The sequence below is a fragment of the Entelurus aequoreus genome, linkage group LG12 (genome assembly GCF_033978785.1).
Source record: "Entelurus aequoreus isolate RoL-2023_Sb linkage group LG12, RoL_Eaeq_v1.1, whole genome shotgun sequence".
Lineage (NCBI taxonomy): Eukaryota > Metazoa > Chordata > Actinopteri > Syngnathiformes > Syngnathidae > Entelurus > Entelurus aequoreus.
In genome coordinates this window covers 20,447,023-20,469,043 of record NC_084742.1, presented here as the reverse complement: position 1 = coordinate 20,469,043, position 22,021 = coordinate 20,447,023, and the positions used below count along the sequence as shown (strand labels likewise).

Sequence of the window (22,021 nt, the reverse complement as noted above, 5' to 3'; positions counted from 1 at the left end):
TGTACAATACGGTCATTATCGTACGTCTGGCAACGTTTACTTGCAATGACCTCTAGTGGCCATTGTATAAATTACATCCTGCTTTTACAGTACATACGGCAAGCTGTTGGGGTGGGTGATACTGCAGAGCAAATGTCAGTATCGATCCGATACCGGGTAAATCCATGGTCAGCATTGGTGATACTGATAATTATTTGTCATTGAATGACAGCTGAGATAGGTTGGGTGATACTGCAGAGCAAATGTCAGTATCGATCCGATACCGGGTAAATCCATGGTCAGCATTGGTGGTGATACTGATAATTATTTGTCATTGAATGACAGCTGAGATAGGCTCCAGCACCCCCTGCAACCCCAAAAGGGACAAGCGGTAGAAAAATGGATAGATGGATGGATGATTGTGTGATGTTGCCGTTATAATTAGATTAAAACACAGGACAAATGAGAACACATTTTTATGAACACGCTTATCTGTTGTTATAAATACAACACGAGTTAATATAAAACAGTAGGAAAATGGCACAGTTATTCCCTTTAATTACATACAATTTAGTCCAATCATTGGGCTCGTTGCCCTCGATTTTCCTATGTTTTTCCTTGATTGATTGATTGATTGAAACTTTTATTAGTATATTGCACAGTACAGTACATATTCCGTACAATTGACCACTAAATGGTAACACCCGAATTAGTTTTTCAACTTGTTTAAATCGGGGTCCACGGTTTGTAAGCAATATAACAATACACAAATAGAACACAGCAATGTAACAATACAGAACAAGAATAGTGATATTTGTGAAAATAAATATAGACGAGTACTAAAAATGCTAATTTCATCAACTATGGAATTACTGCAGTGCTTTACGATATACAGCAGGTGGTGCTGTAAGCAAAAATGATTAATGAACAATTGTGATTGTCAGCATATCGGCATACATCACTGTTCAAATAAGCTTTATTGCATTCGAATTGTAACACAAAACATTCTTCTCACTAATTTCGGCATTTTAATTCAAAGACAAGCACAAAGCACAACACCGAGTACACAAATACATTTAGATATCGTTAAAGTTTAGCTTGTATTTTTACAGAATATTGCACTTTCCTGTAGGGCAGGGTCAATCCTCTTAGTTTCTATAGTCAGGGGGAAAAAAAGAGACATTTACATAAGACATGTATCTATTTCAGCGTATTTTGCGAGTGCATTGTAAAGTGCATGTGAATGCTGTGAATCATAAAGTGTCAAATCTACATTTCATAGAGGTCATTTAGACATTCAGCTACGAAGAAAGAATGCCGATAAACTACTGACTATACGCGTAGTATATACTGTATAGTGCAGACATCATACATTTATGTCACGGCTGGTTATACCAAGCCGTGCCCTTTTGTTGATGTTCTGCTGTGTTTTGGGTTAGTTCCTGTCTTGTACTTTTATTTTGGTGACTTTTCCTTTTGTGTGTGTGTTTTTTCATGACCACGTCACACATCTTTGTCTGAGCACTGTGTCCCCTCACCTGCGGCTGATTGGCAGCCAGACCACACCTATTTATGCCTGCCTCGTCCTCAAGTCACGGCTTGAGTATTGTTTGCTGTTAGTTGTTTCCTGTCTCGAGTTCTCTTGTATCCTGTTTGCCTGTTTCCTGGTTCCTGTTTGCTGTTTCCTGTGTTCCTGTAATCCTGGTTCCTGATTCCTGCCTGATTACTTTGGATATTAAAGTCATGTTTTCCTCCACCACGCCTGCCATCTCTGCATCTTGGGGTTTGTCACCACCAGTTCCTGCCAATTTATTGGTAATATCATCGAGTACTCTTGAGATCTTCATGATGTCCGAACACATCTCTGTGGGTTTGTTTTGTTCTTTTAAACTCTAACTAATTGACGCTACGGATGTCCAAGACTAGCTTAGGTCAGTGATTCTCAAACTGTGGTACACGTACCATGAGTGGGCTCGATCTAGTGGTACACCAAAGAAGTCTGTAAATACCTGTATATTTGGAGTATCATTGTTGATGTTTGTGCATTGTGTGTAATGATACAGTGGCCAAAAATATGAAACCTCTGCCATGTTTTAAATGAATACTACGCTACTGGATTTCAATGTCGGTCCCTATGGTGGTACTTGGAGAGCCAAGTGCTTTCAGGGATGGTACTTGGTGAAAAAGGTTTAAGAGCCACTGGTTTTGTTGTTTTGCTGTGGGATGATGGTCATGAGAGTGTTGCCATCTAAAGGCGCAAAGAGCGGGTACACCTTCTCTTTGAAGTTTCCGGTGAATGTGTAGATGTGGGACTTTGTTTCGGCGTTGTAGAAGGAGATTTGCCCTTCCTCGTAGTCGAGGTAGACTCCCATCCGCCGCGGCACCAGGCCGACGGGCAGCGGCGTCTCGGGCTTGGTGCAGGCGTAGAACTGGTGCGTGACGCGCCACAGGCACCAGTAGCCTGTCTTCGGGGTCATGGGGAAGCGACCGTGGCGCTTGGAGTTCGCCGTGGTCAGTCCCAGCCGCCAGTAGCCGCTGTTGGCGATGTCCACCTCCCAGTAGTGGCGACCTCGGCTGTAGCCTTCCCAGGCCAGCACGCAGGCCCAACTGTCGAAGCGCTGCGAACTGTAGGGATGGTCGGCCTGTGACAGAGCCTCCTGGACTTGACGCTGGTCCTCGGAGAGGTTCAGCCACGGGTGGTTGGTCATGGGGTCCAGAATCACATCCGCTGTGAGAGTGAAGTCTGTTAGTTATTTCCCATTTCACACACGCCTCATTTTCTGTTTGTGTGCTGGACTCACCTGCTGCACTGCAGATCCAGTTCCAAACTGAAAGCAGACACAAACATCAGGTACTGAATTGTCCTATCATAAACCATACAGGGATCGACTCAAACTAGTTGACCCAAGTATTGACATGATTGATACAAGTATCAGTACAAACAAGCAAAAGAAGCATTTGTATCAATACACTTACTTGTACATTTAACAGTATTTAATCCAGAAGATTAAGACTGGCCCATTGGGACAATGTGTGACTATGCCTTGGTGATTATTATACATAAATGTTTTATTCATACTTTATTATTCTATTCGATCCATCACCTGTGGTTAATGTTAATTTTTTTGAGGACACACCACCATCGAATCAATAAAGTTATATCTAATAGAATCTAATATATTAAAATTATTCCCTTTTTATTACAAACAATTGTTTAGGCAAAAGCAAAAAACACTATCGGCTTTTGTTCAAATCTTTTGGCTTTTTGTGGACTAATATCGTTCCGATACTGATGCCAGCACGATCGATGTTTTTAGCGGTTCTCTTCTTATTTTCATCAATATGTTGTGTTCTTTGTTTAAATGTAGTGTGTGTATATAATATATCAGTGCTGTATGTTGTTTGCAAACTCAGGGAATAAGTTGTCTTACACAGGAGGGCTTTGGGTGCCCGAGGCCAAAACATTTGAATGAGAGCCAAAAGTACTTTTTGCTTTTGTTTACTATTTTGCACTTTATTTAGCTCAATTAATCAAAGGCGAAGTTTGTACAATTTTGTTGACATTGGTAAATTGTCCTACATTGTTTTATTTATATATTGTTAAATTTGTCCACAAATAATTGTATTAGTGATTACAAACGCTTTATTTTAAAACCAGTTCAATCAGGCTTTTTAATTTTGATTAATCGCAATTAATCACAGTGAATTACTTGATTGCAGAATTTAAATAACTTAAAAAAGACCTAAATATTTTGACTTATTTTGATTGTCAAAATGTCATTTTTTTAAATGCTTTAATGGAATGCACGTCATTAATTTGCTCGAAATTTGCCAGCAGTCTTTCCTAAAGTTCAGTCAGGGTTCATTTTGAAGTAAAATTTAGTGATCTTGAATGGTTTTAAGCATCGGTGTGGTATATAGTACAGGGATTCTCAAACTGTGGTACCACTAGTACTACGTGAGCTCCATCCAGTGGTACGCAAAATACTTGATTTATTAGATAAATAGATAGATAGATAGATAGATAGATAGATAGATAGATAGATAGATAGATAGATAGATAGATAGATAGATAGATAGATAGATAGTACTTTATTGATTCCTTCAGGAGAGTTCCCTCAGGGAAATTTGAAAAAGTATTATTTTTTTATTATTATTATTATTATTATTTAAGTAGTGTTTTATTTTCCTATATTCAAACACAGCGATACTGTTTAAACGGTGGTCAAAAAGCTTAAATGTACTTTTTAAATCAAACCTCTGCCTTGTTTTTAATTAATACTTAGGCGTACTATGCTACTGTATAATAATGTTGGTCATTATGGTGGTACTTGGAGAGACAAGTGTTTTCTGAGGTGCTACTTGGTGGAAATTTTGAGAAGCACTGCATTATCGGTCTGTATTTGCTTAATATCAGGTCACAGTTTGCAGTATTCCCCAGCGCTCCTACCTGAGTTGGGAATGTATCTTGAAGTTCCGGCTTTCCACGTGCGCTGCTTCACCAGTAACCATAACTGGGGGATCATCATCTGAGAATAAAAACGGAATAGCAGTCATTCTCCTGTTTCCTTGTGTGGGACAGCCAATCATAAAAAAATAAAATAAATGCGGGAAAACATATAAAGCGGCTTTACGAGAGCAGAAATGCAGCATTCAAACAAAATGAAAATACTTTGTGAAACCCAATAAATGTCATTGACCTTCCTTTATAGCGACTCTATGACATCTTCCAGTCACCTTTAAGTGGGCTGTTATCAGCACTGAGGCGGTTATATAAACTCAGTGACTTGTCCCTCTCACGCACAAGCAGGTAGATCTTACATAAAATGCTTCCATAAAGCCCTGCGTCACATATCAGCTTGACCTCGCTTTATCCGGACTATAAATCCGATTGCTTTATGAGTTTTCCCCTGTGGGCCTTCCCCTGCCTTGGGGGTCAGCTCAGCAACTCACCGCGCTGTCTTCCTTGAGGAGCGACCATGTAATGAACTCCAGCAGCGGCAGCATGCTGACGAGGCGTTTCTTCTTCAGGCCCAGCAGGCGCAGCACTTTGCCCACCTGGTCACTCGGCACGCCGCAGTTCTGCAAGCAAAAAAACGCAAAATGTTGTGAGTGTGTTTCCTAAGATTGGGGCGCAGGGTTCTGTGGGTTTCCTCACCTCAGAGACCTTCTGCAGCTCCTTGGCCCAATCCATGATCCTCAGCTGTGCTTCATTAGCCTCCGAGTCTTTCTCATGCTCTTTGCACTTGGGAGTCACAGGGTTTTTCTTCAGGAGCTGAAGACACGCATTCGCCACGTGAGGCCCAGTGTTTTTCAAGACGCCATGCATCCATCAGTTAGCGCGCCGACTGACCTTGTCCGCGTGGTTGAGCTCGCTGGCCCACTCCAAAATGAGTTTCCGGCTCTCTTCCAGACTGCGCTCGGCGCGGGACTCTGACTTCTGGGCTTGCCCTCTGCTGCTTCCCGCCTCTGCATGGCCTCCATCGCGCTGGAACAGTACAAGGAGACCTTGACTTATGTAAAGGCCCGTCTCCCATAGCAACCAAACAACTGCCTTCATGTATGATTAAAGCCGCCATGTGTGTCCAAAGTCTGGCCCGCTGCTCAGTTTTTTTTTTGTATTGGCCCGTGACTTATTCTGCAGGCAAAATTAAATATAACACTGAAAACCAACAAAAACACAGAGATGCAAACCAAATTGGTTATGAGTAATGTACATTATACTGTTATTACAGTATAATGACCATACAGTATATGGTATAGGCTTTTCATGTGCCGTGTTGTGTTAAACGTGAGCAATTTTCAGCAATGATAGTAATAAAAATACTTAGAGGTGCCCCGATACAACTTCCGATACAATACCAGTTTATGAAAACTTTAACGGCCAATACCAATGTTAATCAGCACAAATTCAGTGGGCTCTGTACCGAGGATGTCGTTGTGGCTTGTGCAGCCCTTTGAGACACTTGTTATTTAGGGCTATATAAATAAACATTGAAATTACTCAAACAGAGAACAATGGTAGGTATGAAAAACTGTAACCTATTTCGTATTAACCGGAAGAACTCACCCTGTTTTTAAGTTAAAGTGGAGTGGTAATTGTTTTTGGCGACACCGTGTAGCCATGATAATTAATTGTGCACGTGACGCAGTAAATTTAATGACGCGGACACGTTTGTTACTAGATACTTTCTAATACTCTTCTGCTTAGGATACTTTGTATCATGTAAATATAATTATTTGATGCATTTCTATGTTGACAAATATGGTGTTGTACACTGCATTATTGTTCAATTGAGGACACTTATTACATACTTGTGCGCTATTGTGTGCTTAGCTGTTGCGTAGCTGCTAGCTCCTAGTAGCCTATGACCCACCAGGTTTACCTTTTGTAAATGACTTTACTGAAATACAAGAAAAGATCCATTTTGTGTCTTACTGGCGAACATTTAGATGTTAAATGGCTGTTCAGCTTTGCACAAGTAAACATGCTGCATGACTACTTGTATCGGAGATTTTACAGGCAAGCTGATATCGTGCAAGACTTTTTTTTATTGTCGATATTGAGTCGACATCAATAGCAGATCGTGACACCCCTTAAAATAATAAAGTTGTGGCTTACTTGTTTTGGACATGCTTAACAGGATACATTAAGGCAGGGGTTCGAAACCTTTTTGCCCCTGGGGCCCAACTTTTCCACTACTGAAGGGCTCGGGGCCCACTTAAATATTAACACACTGAATTAGTAATCTTACTCTTGATTTGAATCGTAGCCTATTCAATAATTGTATAATCTAACTGATTTACAGTTTACAACCTTGTCAGATTATATGCAACCATGTGTTAATCACAAAGATGATTATTTATTGAACACATAAGCCCTAGCCTTATGTCAGGCTGATTAGAAAAATTTAAAAAAACAAATATACTGCATAAGAAGAGAGTCACACATAACTGACAAAAAAAAAATCAATTTACATACAATTATGTTGTGCTAAAACTAAATTAGTAATGAATATCAATCAATAAAATTAAAGTGCCAATGAAAATATAGCTTCACCACTTTAGCCATCATTTTCGCGCTTAAAAAACTTCTCTATGACTTTAGCTCCAGACTTCTTCTGTTTGTTTGATATTGTCATTACTGCCACAAGTGGTGGAAAAGTGTATTACAACTGAGTACCGCTGCGGCCAAGACACTATGCGGCTGAGAAACAGATATTTTTGGCAGACCTCAATGGTTTATGGTTAAGAAACCCAGCGTTAAGGAACACAACATCACATGGTTACAACTCCACATGTCTGAACCGCGAGCCCCTGTAGCAGAACCTCCAGGTTCTGTAACAGCTTCTTCCCACAGGCCACAAGACTCTTGAACGCATCATAACAATCCCCTCAATTCCCCCCAAAAACGAATTAACTTGCTGGAATATAAAGATATTATAACATACATCCATAAACAAGGATGCATATGCAAAAGTTCAATATATTTATCTGCCCTGTGATGAGGTGGCGACTTGTCCCAAAGGGGACAAGCGGTAGAAAATGGATGGATAGGATGTACAGTAATCTATTTATTTATATCTGCACCTTATTGCTCTTTTATCCTGCACTACAAGGAGCTAATGCAACAAAATTTCATTCTTATCTGTACTGTAAAGTTCAAATTTGAATGATAATAAATAGGAAGTCTAGGTCTAAGTCTAAGGAGCATTATTTGTTGCATATTACTGATCATTCATTCGCACCATATCTTTTACACTTCTGTTTTTCTGTAACGCCACATCTCTCAAACCAAGCTAGTACCAGAAGGTGCTGATCTTGACTAGACGTGTGTTAGGTTCTACCTTGCAAACCTGCTCCACTTGCTCCTTCCAGTGATGGATGAACTCTACACACTCCTGCAGGCTGCGCAGATCCTTCAGGCTGCTCTGGCGAGGGTGATGCTGGTGTTTAAAAAAAACAAAACATATCCATACGATAAATACATTTACTAGTGTGGACAGTGGATGACGGTAGATGTGAGCGGCTCACCTGGGATTGTCCAGTGAGGTTGCGGCTGCTGATGGGTCCACTGGGGGCAGAGCTGTGGACCTGGATGTTCTCCTCAGGGAGGGCCCAGCGCAGGGCCCCGATGGAGCTGCTCTGCTTGGTGCTGTAATTTTCCGCCTTGAGCGTCCCTGTAGCGTGCCCAGTCATATCAAAGTGTAATTAATGTTCACATTTAAATCTAATCTAGATTTGATTTAAATTCAGAGGACCCCCAAACTAATGAAGAGATGGAGCGGGGACGCCTTACTATCTTGTATGAAATTGTCTTTTGGACAAACTGGTCCTAAAAGCACCTTTTTTGTGCAATATTGTAATATAGTGTAAATCGGGTTTTATTCCTTGTTGCAATGTGATGTCTTTTGAGCATGAAAATTAATTTTCACTGTTTCTTTGATCATATCTACCTATAATAACACACATTATACAGTTTAAATTAATAAAACAATTAATAGCTATAGTTAAAATATATGCCAAATAATATGTTGAGCTGTGCTGTTTATTATTTTTATTATTATTTATTGTGTATATTCCCGAGAACCAGCGTCCTACGTAGTAGACATTTGATTTTGCCCTATTCATTTTGTCGGAGTTACAGGAGCGCTTTGATTTTAAGTCTCTCGCAAGTGTTTTGAATAGCACAAATGATGAAAAAGAGCGGACTTAAACTGGAACATTAAAGGAACACCACTAGTATAACTAAAGAAGTTGAAAAACAAGCTACAGCGACACTTTAGTTACATAAACCACATTGCGAAGAAAAAAATGGTAACCACTAAATAGGAGAGGACTGAAAGCGGTGCCTTGGGGAACACCTCAGTAGTAGTAAGTATGGACCCCTAGCAAGGTTAAAATGTCCAAGCAATGATTTGCCAATGTGTTTACAGGGGTCCAAGTTAAACAACAGAAATTAGAAATTAGCTCCCAAGTTTTGAACTGAACTCAAGGGCCAGTAAGGCGTCATTCTCAGGCAGGATTTTGGCAGTTGTATCGCCCTTACTTACAATATACCTGACTGCCAGTCTGCCAATGCAATGATAGTTTTTTTTTACCTCTATGGGTTAGTTATAAATAAATAGTCCTAAATCTGAAATCTTTACTCCGCAACCTGAGCAACATACTGTGAATATACAGTAAAAGGGGTATTATTGAGTATTAAGGTCCGATTAATGCTTTGTGTGTAAATATGCACATCAAAGGGTTGAGTTGGTACAATATTTGCATGCAGATCGTAGTAGAATGTTGTGGAAAAAGAAGTCCAAGGCAGAAATTGGTCAAAGGTTGAGAATTATCCAAAAGTGACTGAATGGGAACTTACTTCTTTCTGATTTCAAAATGCTCTTCATCTCCATCCCAAGTCTTCTCACTCCTTTGGACCAAAACAAAAACAAAAATCAATGCAGATTTGATATTTGCTTTAAATGTTTCAAACTGGATTAAACAAGGGAAGAGAAAAATGCAACATGACGATCGCAGCCATCTTGGTGCTATTTTAATACACTTTAGCATTGGACTTCACGTTATGGACCAAAAGGCCACAGAAATGGTATAGAAGCCTCACTATAAACAGAAACAAAAGACTAAATGCTGCTACTAATAACAAATATTAACAAAAAAGCTTTGCCTTAAAAATGTTTTTATTTATTTATTTATATATTTATTTTTTTATATATACAAATACCATTATATCATAGATTTGTCAGTATGTGGCCCTCGGTGGACAAAAGACCCCTGATCTCCAACATAGGCTCTTAAACTGTGATATTAGTAACCCTGGTTGTAATAAAAATCCATAAAACAATATTCTATCAGAAATATATTTACAAATTGAATTAATGATTGCTCAGTATCCTGTATTGTTTTTACTCCTGTATTATTCATTTATTAATCTGTCATGTCTTTATGTAGCCTAATGTAGTTAATTTTTCTGTTTTATTTTGTTTTATTCTATTTATCTACATAATTATTGCTTTCGTATTTCTATTAGATTATGTAATGAATTTTGTGTTATTTAATTAATTATATTTATTTATGGTTATATTGCACTGTTTTTTATGATTGTTACACGTTCTCAAATTTTTTTCCTTACCCAATTAGAAAACGTAATTAAGTTTCCTTTGCTGAATGATTAATAACAATCCTCATACGCCAATCAGTTGGAAGCAAAATAGTTTTAAATAAAAACTGTGAGTATCCTTGCTTTAGAGTAGAGTACCATATACTATTAATCAAACCATAATTAGTGTACAAAGTAAAATATATATTTTTTTTAAAATCCACCTTAAAATGAAAATAATAATTAAAAAAGTAACCCTATCATTAAAACCCTATCATTAAGCTAACAATGATTACCTGTAGTCGGAGGGAGCGCAGATGAAGCTCTGCAGGCGGAAAAAGACTGAACAACCTCCGCCGCCTGTCCAACCTTTTTCATTGTCTCTGCATGGACTTGATCTTTGGACTCTCCTTTTACGAGGACACGCCAACAGCCAGCCAGGCTACCTTTATTCTGCTGGCACATTCCCACTCTGCCAGATTTGAACTTTTACAGCAGTAAAGACAATAAATATTTTGCTATCGCTGAATGTGACGCACACTGAGTTTACAGTGGCTCTGCTTGACGTAAAATGTTGTATGTCGAATTATTTTACTGTAGTGGCCAAAATCATGTAATTTAAATTAAACCAGAACTAAACAATAGGGGAATATCTTATATGTACAGTACAGCCCAAAAGTTTGGACACACCTTTTCATTCAATGCGTTTTCTTTATTTTCACGACTATTTACGTTGTAAATTGTCACTGAAGGCATCAAAACTATAAATAAACACATGTCGAGTTACATACTTAACAAAAAAAGGTGAAATAACTGAAAACATGTTTTATGTTCTAGTTTCTTCAAAATAGCCACCCTTTGCTCTGATTACTGCTTTGCACACTCTTGGCATTCTCTCGATGAGCTTCAAAAGGCAGTCACATGAAATGGTTTTCACTTCACAGGTGTGCTTGAAGCTCATCGAGAGAATGCCAAGAGTGTGCAAAGCAGTAATCAGAGCAAAGGGTGGCTAGTTTGAAGAAATTAGAATATAAAACATGTTTTCAGTTATTTCACCTTTTTTTGTTAAGTACATAACTCCACATTCATATTTTTGATGCCTTCAGTGACAATCCACAATAGTCATGAAAATAAAGAAAACGCATTGAATGAGAAGAAGGTGTGTCCAAACTTTTGGCCTGTCCTGTATGTCTAAATAGTAATTTCATGATTTATTATGACAATTAATCCATTATTATTATAAACAGATATATTGTATACCAGTCAATGGTTTCTAGACACATTTGAATCAGGCTTGTGCAAAGTTCTGACATGAATTGAGAATGTCTTCCAAGTTGCAAACAGGAAGTACAATTCAAATTAAAAGAAGTAGAATTATAATTTTGGCGTAGTCCATTCCAATCTACTAGTTAGCGTGCTAAATGTTAGCATTTTAGCCAATTTGGTAGGTATCTAAGTACAAATTAAGGAATAGTGTTTCTAAGGGACAACTGTTAAAAATGCGGTATAGTAAATGTATTTCTGTTTTGTTATGTAATATAGGACTGTTATTTTGAAGGTTGTGCAAGCGGATATGCTTTTATTGTGTTAAGGAACTCACGAATGAAAACGGAAAAGGAAGTTGTTGCTTTTCTATGTCAAAGTTAGGACGACACTATGGTAAAGAGTATATGTAAAGGTGAAATAGAAAACTAACAGTCAAAATTATTCTAGCACCAGTTGAAAGGGAAACAAGGTAAAATGCTGCAGTTGTTTAATTTCTTTTAAATGTACCCATGTTTCATTGCTTAAGTACAATGAATGCTTGCTCATTAGCTCTTACGTTGGTCATTGCCATGGGCACACAATGAAATTAATTCCACTTCTTGTAATTCCAAGTCAACATCCTGTGGGGTGCCCCCAATTCAATTTAAATTCCGATTTTTCAAATGAAATCAATCAATCAAATTGAAAAAAAAATTACAATAATGAATATCATGAGTGTTTAGAATATCGAGTGTTGATAATCTTTTGACTACAAACATAAATTTAACAAAATATTTACATAGAGGGACAACAGTGTACATCAGTTTACAAATAGGTAAACAGATACACACATACTACAGAATACACATAAGTACATTATCCACAAGTTGGGCTACAAATATGTGCACAGATTTACAAAAGGTGTACAAATATCTACAAATATGGACATAAGTTTATCATGATCTGAAAATATCTATGTATATAGACACAAATAAGTACATATTTTTTGATAGATCTACGTACAAATGTGTACTGTATATATCAGGACAAAATTTTGGAGACACACTGTTGTTGAATAACATTAGAATGTGTTTCTAAACTTTAAACTGGTTCTGTGAGTAAAGCTTCAACCTGGTAATATTGTGCAATTTGATCGCCTAGTTTCATAGGTCAAGTGGACTTATGATATCAGTGAATCATCGTATCACATTCATTTGGTTTGCTACTATTGATGTCATGGCGACAATGAAAACATGATCCCAAACAGAAAGCATTTGAAGTCAAAGCCTAAACTACTGGTTTATGTATTTTTATTCTTTTATAAAAATGGCATCACAAGCTAACACAGAGCATCAGTACCTTGCACATTTACTTAAACATGTGTCAATGCGGGTATAAAAAACAGAATATGTTTCAGTTCCAGCTCTTGAAGAACTGCTTGAACATGACTGTCTCCTTCCCCTCGGGCAGGATCTCCACCTGAAGCACAACAGCAGCAAAAAATGCAGACTTTCAGCTCAGGTATACAAGTGGTCAAACCAAAAAAATTGCAGAAACAGGTAAAAAAAAAACTTTTTAAAAACATATCCTACATGTAATATATGGTAAATTCAGTTTAGTGCAGTAATTGTCTTATTTTCTATTATTATATTGCGGCGGTCGATAAAGATATTCTCCAAGCAGGACTTATGTTACCAGGTTAAGGGTGAACCATGCTAACAAAAACAGGCGGCTAATGTCAAGTTGACCAACTTTTGGCAGAACAACTTTATGATGGACTTCATCTTTATGAGATAAGATGTGGGGTTCCTCAAGGGTCAATTTTAGGTCCCATTCTTTTTCATCTTTATATGCTGCCTCTTAGGGACGTCTTTAGGAGACACAGCATCAGTTTCCACAGTTTTGCTGATGATACACAGCTGTACATTGCCATGTCTCCCGATGACACAGGACCAATAGATCTACTTTTTAACTGCATTGTAGACATCAAGTCTTGGATGGCAGTGAATTTGCTACAACTCAACCAGGACAAAACAGAGGTATTAGTTATAGGCCCTGAAGACCAGAGGTAGAAATCAAAATTACAAGATTTCAAACCAACAAAGTCTATAAAAAATCTGGGCGTAATTTTTTACTCCAAGTTGACTTATATTCCACATATCAAAAATATTACAAAAAATGTTTTTTTATCATCTTAAGAACATAGCCAAAGTCTGCCTGTTTCTCTCTCTGGCCAACACGGAGGTGCTAATGCATGCTTTTATTTCCTTTCGTTTAGACTATTGTAATGCCTTGCTCTCTGGCCTTCTCAAAAAGAATATCAGAAATCTACAATTATTACAAAACTCAGCTGCCCGCGTGCTGACGAAGACCAGAGGGCGGGAGCACATTACACCAGTTTTAAAATCGCTGCAATGGCTCCCCGTCCGCTTCAAGGTCCATTTTAAAGTTCTATTATTAGTTTTTAAATGTCTTATTGGCCTTGCGCCTTCTCATCTATCTGACCTGCTTTTACCGTATCAATCCTCCAGGATCCTGAGGTCCTCTGGCACAGGCCTTTTAGCTTTACCAAATACCAGAACAAAGACTCACAGTGAGGCGGGATTTAGCCTTTTTTTTTATCAGGCTTTTTACTGATTATCTGTTTTTTATTATTTTTTTGTGTTTCTATCTTAATCATTTATATTTCTACTATTATTCTCTCAATGCTATGTTTTTATTAACTTATGTAATATTTATATTTAAATGTTTATATATATTTTAGCATATGTTTTATTTAAATGGCATTAATTGTTGTTATTCTCCAGTGTAGACCCCTCAAAGTTGACGTTTTTCCTCAAATCCATCTATCTATCTATCTATCTATCTATCTATCTATCTATCTATCTATCTATCTATCTATCTATCTATCTATCTATCTATCTATATATCTATCTATCTATCTATCTATCTATCTATCTATCTATCAATGTGCATGTGTGTGTGTGTGTGTGTGTGTGTGTGTGTGTGTGTGTGTGTGTGTGTGTGTGTGTGTGTGTGTGTGTGTGTGTGTGTGTGTGTGTGTGTGTGTGTGTGTGTGTGTGTGTGTGTGTGTGTGGCTTTGACATAGCAAGCTAATTTTAGCGTGTAGCTTGTACTGTAGCTTGCTACAATTCTTTGGGATAACTTCCCCTGTAGCTTAGCTTACAGGGTATCGGGAGTAACTTGTAGCATTTTACTACATTTTCCAAGTAGCTTGCCCATCACTGCACATTTGTTACATTTTGTAATTTATTTAATTTAAACAGTCCTGCACTTTAGTTGCTACCTGTTGTTTCTGTATACCCAATAGGGAACGGACGAGGGTTGAAAACAGAAGAAAGAGTGCACAAGACGTGAATAAAGTGGAGTTAAGCCTGTCCTGCTGTTGTGGTGCCTTTAGCAAGTAAGACAACAAAACTAATATTCTCTGAACAGCTCAACTGTAACTGACTGGTGAGATACAAAATATGATGGTTACACTATTGCTTCACAGCAACTTCATGGATTATTATGATACTTAAATTTTTTCACTTTTTTGAGTGGATTAATATTAGCCTGTGGATTACTGGATTGGCAAGAGGATGGTTAATGAGGCACGGTAGCAGCGGTCATGAGTAAAGCGCATTTACTTCAAACTTATACTAACTTTTACTAGCGTGCTTGGACTTTTGAGGAGGAAATGTTGTTGTGTTATAAAATTTTGTGTGGAGTTGCTTCCTTATTTGTGATTATTCCAAGGTAATTATCAGATCCTACCAGTGTCTTTTTTCATGCGTCTCCTGAATGAACGTGATAACGAGTGGGTGTCATAATTTAGATTTTTTTTTTTTTAAATACCGATAGCCGTATCATATGTCCTGAATCTTAACTGTCCTCCTGGACCAACCCAATTAGGAATTGTACCAAAAAAATACCTGTAATCTGTATACATCCCTACTTCTGATACGTCTCGAAGTTTATAATGAATACTTTATACTATTTGTTAGATATGATTCATCCTATCCCCACCAGTTAAAGCTGCCAACATCAGTCTTGTGACAAAGCGAGACTTATTTTTCGACATGGTAACATACTGTCTTTGTGCCGCATGGCGGTACTGTTGTTGTTCTCAGTCAGGCACAAGAAGACAACAAGGAAAGTCACAGGCATACAGAGACAGTAACATTAGAGATTAAAAAATTAGATTAATTCAATTAAAAAACCTAACACGTTCATTAGTGAATTGCAATTAACGTGATAATTTGGCACCGTAGTCTTTTTTTAACTGGACTAAAAATTACAAGTATGAATGCAGAAGAATGGGAGTGTGTTGCATCACCTGTGTTTTCATCCTGGGGTAGTTCATCTGATCAATGAAGTTGTCTGCCATCTGTAGAGCCACCTTTTTCTCCTCAGCATTGGCCCTCGAACCTTGATAATCAGCACAATGTTGATAAGAACCAATGAGAAGAACCATTACAAGAAAGGGCATATTCAAGGCCAAGGGATCACCTTTCCACACAAAGATCTTTCCATTGGTGCCGTTGTCCAAAATGAAGCAGTCATCAGAAAGCAGCAGCTCCTTGGCAAAAGGACATTTATTCACAACTTTGGTCAGTGACATGGAGCCGGTCGCATCAGACACCTGAGTAGACAAAAAGAGGAGTTAAACATTAAGTCATTTTTGACTCAAAAAAATATATTTTTAAAACCTTGTAGAGGGAGGCCACGTTGGATTTATCCGCTTTGCTGTCCTCCTCTGGCGAGCTCTCAGCCAACTCAGGCTTCTGTCCAAGGACCTAACCCACAGCCCAGAAAACATGCAAGACTTTAACAAGAGTGAGAAATCCCATGATCGCCCACGTCAGGTAGTGCATACCTTCAGCATTTCCTCAGGCTCCTCCCCTTCACAGGTGTCCACAATCCGTGCTTTGCCGTGTCTGTCCGTGTCGCGAATCAGCGAGGCGATCTCCCGCACTTTCTGCTTCTCAAAGACATTGGCCTGGGATCCAGTCCATGACACAATCACCTAAACACACAAAGAGAGCCAGAATACATCAGACAGATTCTGGGACACATGTTTTTTAAACACGTTATCACCTCTCCAAGGTCCAGGATGAAGCAGTCTCCCTTGTTGAAGCTCTTCCAGGACAGCTCTACCTCTTTGGCACGGATGTTGCGTTTTCCTTTGATCTGGTAGAGACGTCGCACCGTCCCTGAACCCTGAGATTTCCTGAAGCCTGATTCCACCCCTCCGTCCTGTGACGAGAGGCTCCTCTTCAACAAAACAACCTCAGTAGTTTCTACAGTACATGCGGGGCTAAAGGTCGAACCTTGTAGCTGACCCCTCTGGGGAAGAGCATCATGAACTCGGGAGTCTCGTAGCCTTGGACATGCCTGTGCTGGACGGGGTCTCCGCCTAGGAAGTTGTCCAGCTGGGTGGCCAGCATAGCGCACACCACCTGCTCGTCCCGGGATGACTTCTCACCTGTAAGAGCGACTTCTTTTGACACATATCTTTCCAAGAAGAAGCGAGGTGGGACAATGTGCCCCTGAAGCGTTGGACACATGCTGGAAACAACAGTCACTTGGGACTCTGTCCTCGTGCATTTTTCACGGAGGTGAGCAATCCTGCCGGCCTCTCAGCCTCTTCAAAAGAAGACAGAATCCAGCAGTGTCTCGTCTCACCTATCCACATGTGGACGTCGGCTCCCTGCTCGCCACGGTTCTCCAGCACCAGGTAAGAATCGCCGTTATAAAATGCTCCCACCTCTGAGGGGGGCAAGGGCACAGCTTTCAACTTTTCCACCCTCCACACTTGCAGGCCCGGCTCACGGACCTTTGGACCAAACTGTCCCGCTACGGTCTGGAAGGGGAGCATTCTACACAGGGAGAAACCAGTGTCAGTGTCATTTCAAGAGTGTTGGGCAGTAGCGGTGCAACAAGTAGAGTTGATACAAGTAGCGTTGTAGTAGTACTGCAAGTATTGTTCCTACAAGTATGCATCTGCGGTACAAGTTGCGTTGTAGTGGTACAAGTCACAATTTTACAAGTAGCGTTGCAGCAGTGCTACGCATAGCGGTGCTACGAGTAGCAATACAGTGAGTAGCGGTTTTACAAGTAGCGTTTTAGGGATACCGTTTTAGCAATACGAGTAGCAGTTCCAGAAGTAATGTTGTATCGACGTTGCTAGTAGCTTTACTACCAGTAGTGTTGTAGCGGTACAGCAAGTAGTGGTGCAACTAGCAGCGTTGTAGCGGTACAAAAAGTATCGGTACCACAAGCAGCGGTGCCACAAGTACCAATGTTACTGGCAGCGTTGTATCAGTACCACAAGTAGCGGTGCCACAAGTACCGATGTTACTGGCAGCGTTGTATCAGTACCACAAGTAGCGGTGCCACAAGTAGGGGTGCCACAAGTACCAATGTTACTGGCAGCGTTGTATCAATACCACAAGTAGCGGTGCCACAAGCAGCGGTGCCACAAGTACAGATGTTACTAGCAGCGTTGTATCAGTACCACAAGTAGCGGTGTAGCGACACCACAAGTAGCGGTGTATCAATACCACAAGTAGCGGTGCAACAAATAGCGGTTCTGCAAATAACATTGTAGCGTTACGCGGTGCTACAAGTACTGTTAGCAGTTAATATTTACTGTTAATGCAAACTACGAATTATTTTTCAATTGTTGGCTTACATGTCAATAACACTGTCAAAACTGTTGTATTTGGACATGGAATTCTTACATCACTAAATAAAGTATGAGCAACGATGTTTGTGTGAATGATTTGAATTCATCCCATGTAAGATCAACGCTATCTTGAAGTCATGTGATCTACAATTTATTAATTTTGTCTACTGACTTACAAAACATACTCATATTATTTATACTCTGTATTATTTCCATTGCGTATTCAAACCTGTTTCTGTTCACATGTTCGCTCCACCAGCCGGGATGACCTGGAATCATGTCATGTCTTAAAAGTATCTTATTAAACAGTTAAGTTTTTATTTAATCATACACTTTAAAAATATTGACTTATTTGAGCTTCTATATTTTTACGTGCTTGTTACATGTACTGTACGCAATCCCTCCCACCACCGGCTTGTTGTTCTTCGCCAGGTAGTATGCCATGCTTCGTTTGATTGGTGAAACAGAGTCATGTGACAGTGCCAGCTGGAAGAAGGCTCGCTGACGAGCCAAATTCATATGTTTTTGCAAGCAGTAACCAATAGACTATAAATAATAATGATAAAAAATAAATGTAGCGATCAAAATAAAACTCAACAGAGGAAATGTTTCTTCTTCACAAAAATACTCAAGTAAAAGTAAAAAAGATGTCGCATTAAAACTACTCTGACAACTTAGTTAAGTAAATGTACCAGAGTAAATGTAGCACGTTACTACCCACCTATGCTTGTAACTGAGCTACTACAATTTACAAGTAGCTTCCCCAACGCTGCATTTCAACATTTTCAACAAGATCAAAGCGTGTCTGCCATGAAAGAAGAACTTTACATACGTGCAAGACTGCTGGAAGGACAAGTTAAAACAAACTATCTTTGCAAAGTTACAAAAAAAACCATATAGTGACTTCGTCTTTGTGAGTAAACACAAAAGACAGATGACAGCCATTACGCAAAGACACAAATAAGGTATTGTGTTGCTCTTAAAACATTGTTTTTGTGCAACACAATACCGAGTGGGCCCTCAAGCAAGTCACACCTGCACACACCTTGGTATGTATCAATACCAACACTAGCAATAGTACCAGATCCATACTATTGTGATGAGATCGATATTGTTTAGTTCTCGTAATCTGTTTGTTTTCAAAAATATGTTCTTATCACACTGGAGGAAGGCTGGTTTCTGGCATTGCCCTCGAAATCTCTACATCACAAAGTCTGCTTATGTGGCACAACAGATAATGAAGATGCTCTGGCGATGGTGATACCTTATCAGGTCATATTCCCAGAGTTCAATGAATATTCACGTAAAAAGGATGGCGCAAAAGCGATAACGTGACTGCAGCCACAGAATATAGACAAGGACTAGGAAGTCATAATTAGCTTTGTTATTGCCATATTGTAGAGATCCGCAAGGCTAATCTAATATTTAAGGGCTCAAATAAGAGCGCAAGAAAGGCCACTCCAAGCAGGAGGAAAGGTCTACTCAACTGCACAACGCTGTCTGACTCGAGCGCCATTCTTAGAGGCCTCTGAAGAATCTGGTGGAGAGTTCCAGGAGAAGTTTGTGCTCACCTAGCTGAGCGGCTTCTATGTGGGAGGTAACTGAAGCCGCTGTGATGAAAGCCTACCTGGGGCTAAGAGGGCGCAAGAGTCGGGTTCCTCTAGCCTGGCCACAAGGACAGCGACCTTATGTCTGTGCATAATGCATACTGTTTACTAGAAATGCCACCGCCCTTACTTTCAGGAAGTGGTGAAGCACTGCTTGATGTGGATAATAATACGAAGAAGATAACATTTTCACTCCTGGCAACAGCTTTGCAGTGAAAAATCTGACTAGTTAATCACTATGTCCTGCTGTAAAACATTTTTTGTGGTGTGGAAAACCGGAAAATTAAGGTAAAGGACGTGCGAAAAGGCAACAAGCACAATAGTGTGCAGCATATAAAAGGGTTAGGTTGAAGTCTTACCTTTCAGAGGAAGTGTGGTTACAGGGGCAAACAGGCAAAGAATGCAGTGAAAAGCAGTCACGGAAGGTTAAGCAAGCCACACACACACAAATTATTTCTCTCTAACACACACACACACACATTCAGCACATATTTCCTGCCTGTCTCAACCCAGCCCTCTGTGACTGTCTCAAACACAAAAGGCCCATTGACATTCAATTTTACATAAAAAAGGCAACTGTTTGATACAACGTAATTAAATGGTTGTGAAGGGCTGACAAAATAAACATAATAATTGTTCTAATGAGTTTGTCTTTTTTTAAACAGCTGTCATAATGGGAATACATATAAACTCCTGATAAGAAGTCTCACCACTTAATTGTAGGTATCAAGCTGATACCTAAGCTGATAAGCAAATATAGGGCCAGAATTACTGATACAGATACATTTTACAATTTTGTAAAGATCAATAAATTATTTGGCCTTAAATTGGTTGATTGTGATTATACAAAAACTATATTTTTTATCCACAAACTTACTCGTCAACATTTTACCAATATTTAAATATAACAATTAGAGCTGTCAAAATTAACAACTTAACTGTCACGGCGCATGCGCAATCCCTCATGCCATCTGCGGAAAGCGCCGCAGGGAGCTCCGCTAGGAGCGCCCCAGGACACGCCCCTGCCTGCTCTTCACGCATTGCTGCTACGCGCCTGCACGGCTGCAGGCAATCAACAATCAGCGCACCTGGATCTGATGAGGGCAGACGACATAAAGACCAGCGGACCCGAAGATCCAGTGCCGGAACGTAGTTCACTCCCTGTAGTAAGCATCACGTCTCTGGCTTTCCTCCTTGTACCTGCTCTCTGTGCTTTCCCTCTGCCTGTGTCTTATATGTCCTTTGTGTTCCCCGCAGTATTCCCTCCGTCTCCACTGATCGGGCTGTGCGCCTCGCTTCTTTGGACTTCCCGACGGACTTTGGACTGCTTCCCTCGATCCTCGACCCCTCGACGCCGCTCTCCAGCCCCCGATCTCTTGCTTGCTCACAGACTTCCTTCTTGCCTTGCCCCTCTGAATTTGTGGAAAATCCATCCAACACACACGAACAACACCCTCTGGTAACATTTACATTGTTAATTGCCAATAAGCAATCAGCAGCAGGTGAGGGGAAACAGCGCTCAGGGAGGCAAACAGGAAACAAAACCAAAATAAGAGAAGCCGCTGAAGACGATGTCGTCGGCGTGGGAGGAGCCGGATCAGCAGGCGGCTCGTCTGTCGGCATCTGCAAGCCCACCGGGGTTGATGGCGGCCTCCGCAGGTCCACCGAAGAGGATGGCGCAGGCCCACCGGAAAGGATGGCGGCCTCCGTAGGCCCACCGCAGAGGATGACATCCTCCACAGGCCCACCGGAGAGGATGGCATCCTCCGCAGGCCCACCGCAGAAAATGGCGGTGTACGCAGGACCACCAGGGTTGATGGCGGCGTCTGCAGTGGCCTCACTGGGAGAGGTGAGAGCTGTGCGACAGGGGAAGCACAGCTCTCACCTCTCCCACCTTAGCCCCCCCTCAAGGGACAGATCCCAGACGTCCCCAAAGAGGCCAACAGACGATAGGGATGGATGGGAGGGAGCCCGAAACGAGACAAAACATCTCCTCGATTCGGCCCTCAGCGCCAAAATCCTGTGAAGCCTCTCCGCCATAGAAATCTGCGCAGGGTTCGTATTTGTCTCGATGATTCTGTCAGGAACTGCTGGTGATGAACCCCAAGATGCAGAGGTGGCAGGCGTGTTGCAGGAAAACATGACTTTAATGCCAAAAAGGAAATGCAGGGAAAACAGGAACCAGAATAACAGGAGACAGGATACCAGGAAAACTGGGGACCGCAAACAATCCTCGAGCACTGACTGGAGGGCGAAGCAGGCATAAATAGCAGCCGGCTGATTGACACCAGGTGAGGCCACACTGCCAATCAGAAGCAGGTGAGGGGAAACAGCGCTCAGGGAGACAAACAGGAAACGGAACCAAAATAAGAGGCCGACAGGAAATAAACACAA

At 40.3% G+C, this 22,021-nt stretch overlaps 2 protein-coding genes and 1 long non-coding RNA gene across 4 annotated transcripts; 1 reads left to right on the top strand and 2 right to left on the bottom strand.

Moving 5' to 3' along the window:
- Window positions 1-1,040: 1,040 nt before the first annotated feature.
- On the bottom strand, window positions 1,041-10,462 carry si:dkey-219e21.2 (zinc-binding protein A33). Its single transcript, XM_062066744.1, has 9 exons — window positions 10,381-10,462; window positions 8,014-8,159; window positions 7,811-7,925; window positions 5,333-5,448; window positions 5,138-5,254; window positions 4,933-5,061; window positions 4,430-4,508; window positions 2,781-2,807; window positions 1,041-2,707 (listed from the first exon to the last, which is right to left on the bottom strand). The coding sequence occupies exons 1-9, from the start codon at window positions 10,460-10,462 to the stop codon at window positions 2,169-2,171; spliced, it is 1,350 nt and encodes a 449-aa protein (XP_061922728.1). The 3' UTR covers window positions 1,041-2,168.
- A 1,219-nt stretch (window positions 10,463-11,681) lies between these two features.
- On the top strand, window positions 11,682-18,089 carry LOC133661717 (uncharacterized). Its single transcript, XR_009827984.1, has 5 exons — window positions 11,682-11,819; window positions 12,747-12,888; window positions 14,661-14,753; window positions 15,746-17,069; window positions 17,154-18,089. It is a non-coding gene; the product is annotated as an uncharacterized LOC133661717 (long non-coding RNA).
- On the bottom strand, window positions 12,623-20,137 carry capgb (capping protein (actin filament), gelsolin-like b). 2 transcript variants are annotated; one of them, XM_062065126.1, is made up of 9 exons: window positions 19,987-20,137; window positions 17,018-17,211; window positions 16,663-16,817; window positions 16,430-16,588; window positions 16,209-16,358; window positions 16,042-16,128; window positions 15,842-15,974; window positions 15,669-15,760; window positions 12,623-12,808 (listed from the first exon to the last, which is right to left on the bottom strand). In XM_062065126.1, the coding sequence occupies exons 2-9, from the start codon at window positions 17,208-17,210 to the stop codon at window positions 12,743-12,745; spliced, it is 1,035 nt and encodes a 344-aa protein (XP_061921110.1). In that variant the 5' UTR covers window position 17,211; window positions 19,987-20,137; the 3' UTR covers window positions 12,623-12,742. The 2 variants fall into 2 exon arrangements, with proteins under 2 accessions (XP_061921110.1, XP_061921109.1); XM_062065125.1 differs by lacking the exon at window positions 19,987-20,137 and adding an exon at window positions 19,508-19,690.
- Between the last annotated feature and the right edge of the window lie 1,884 nt (window positions 20,138-22,021).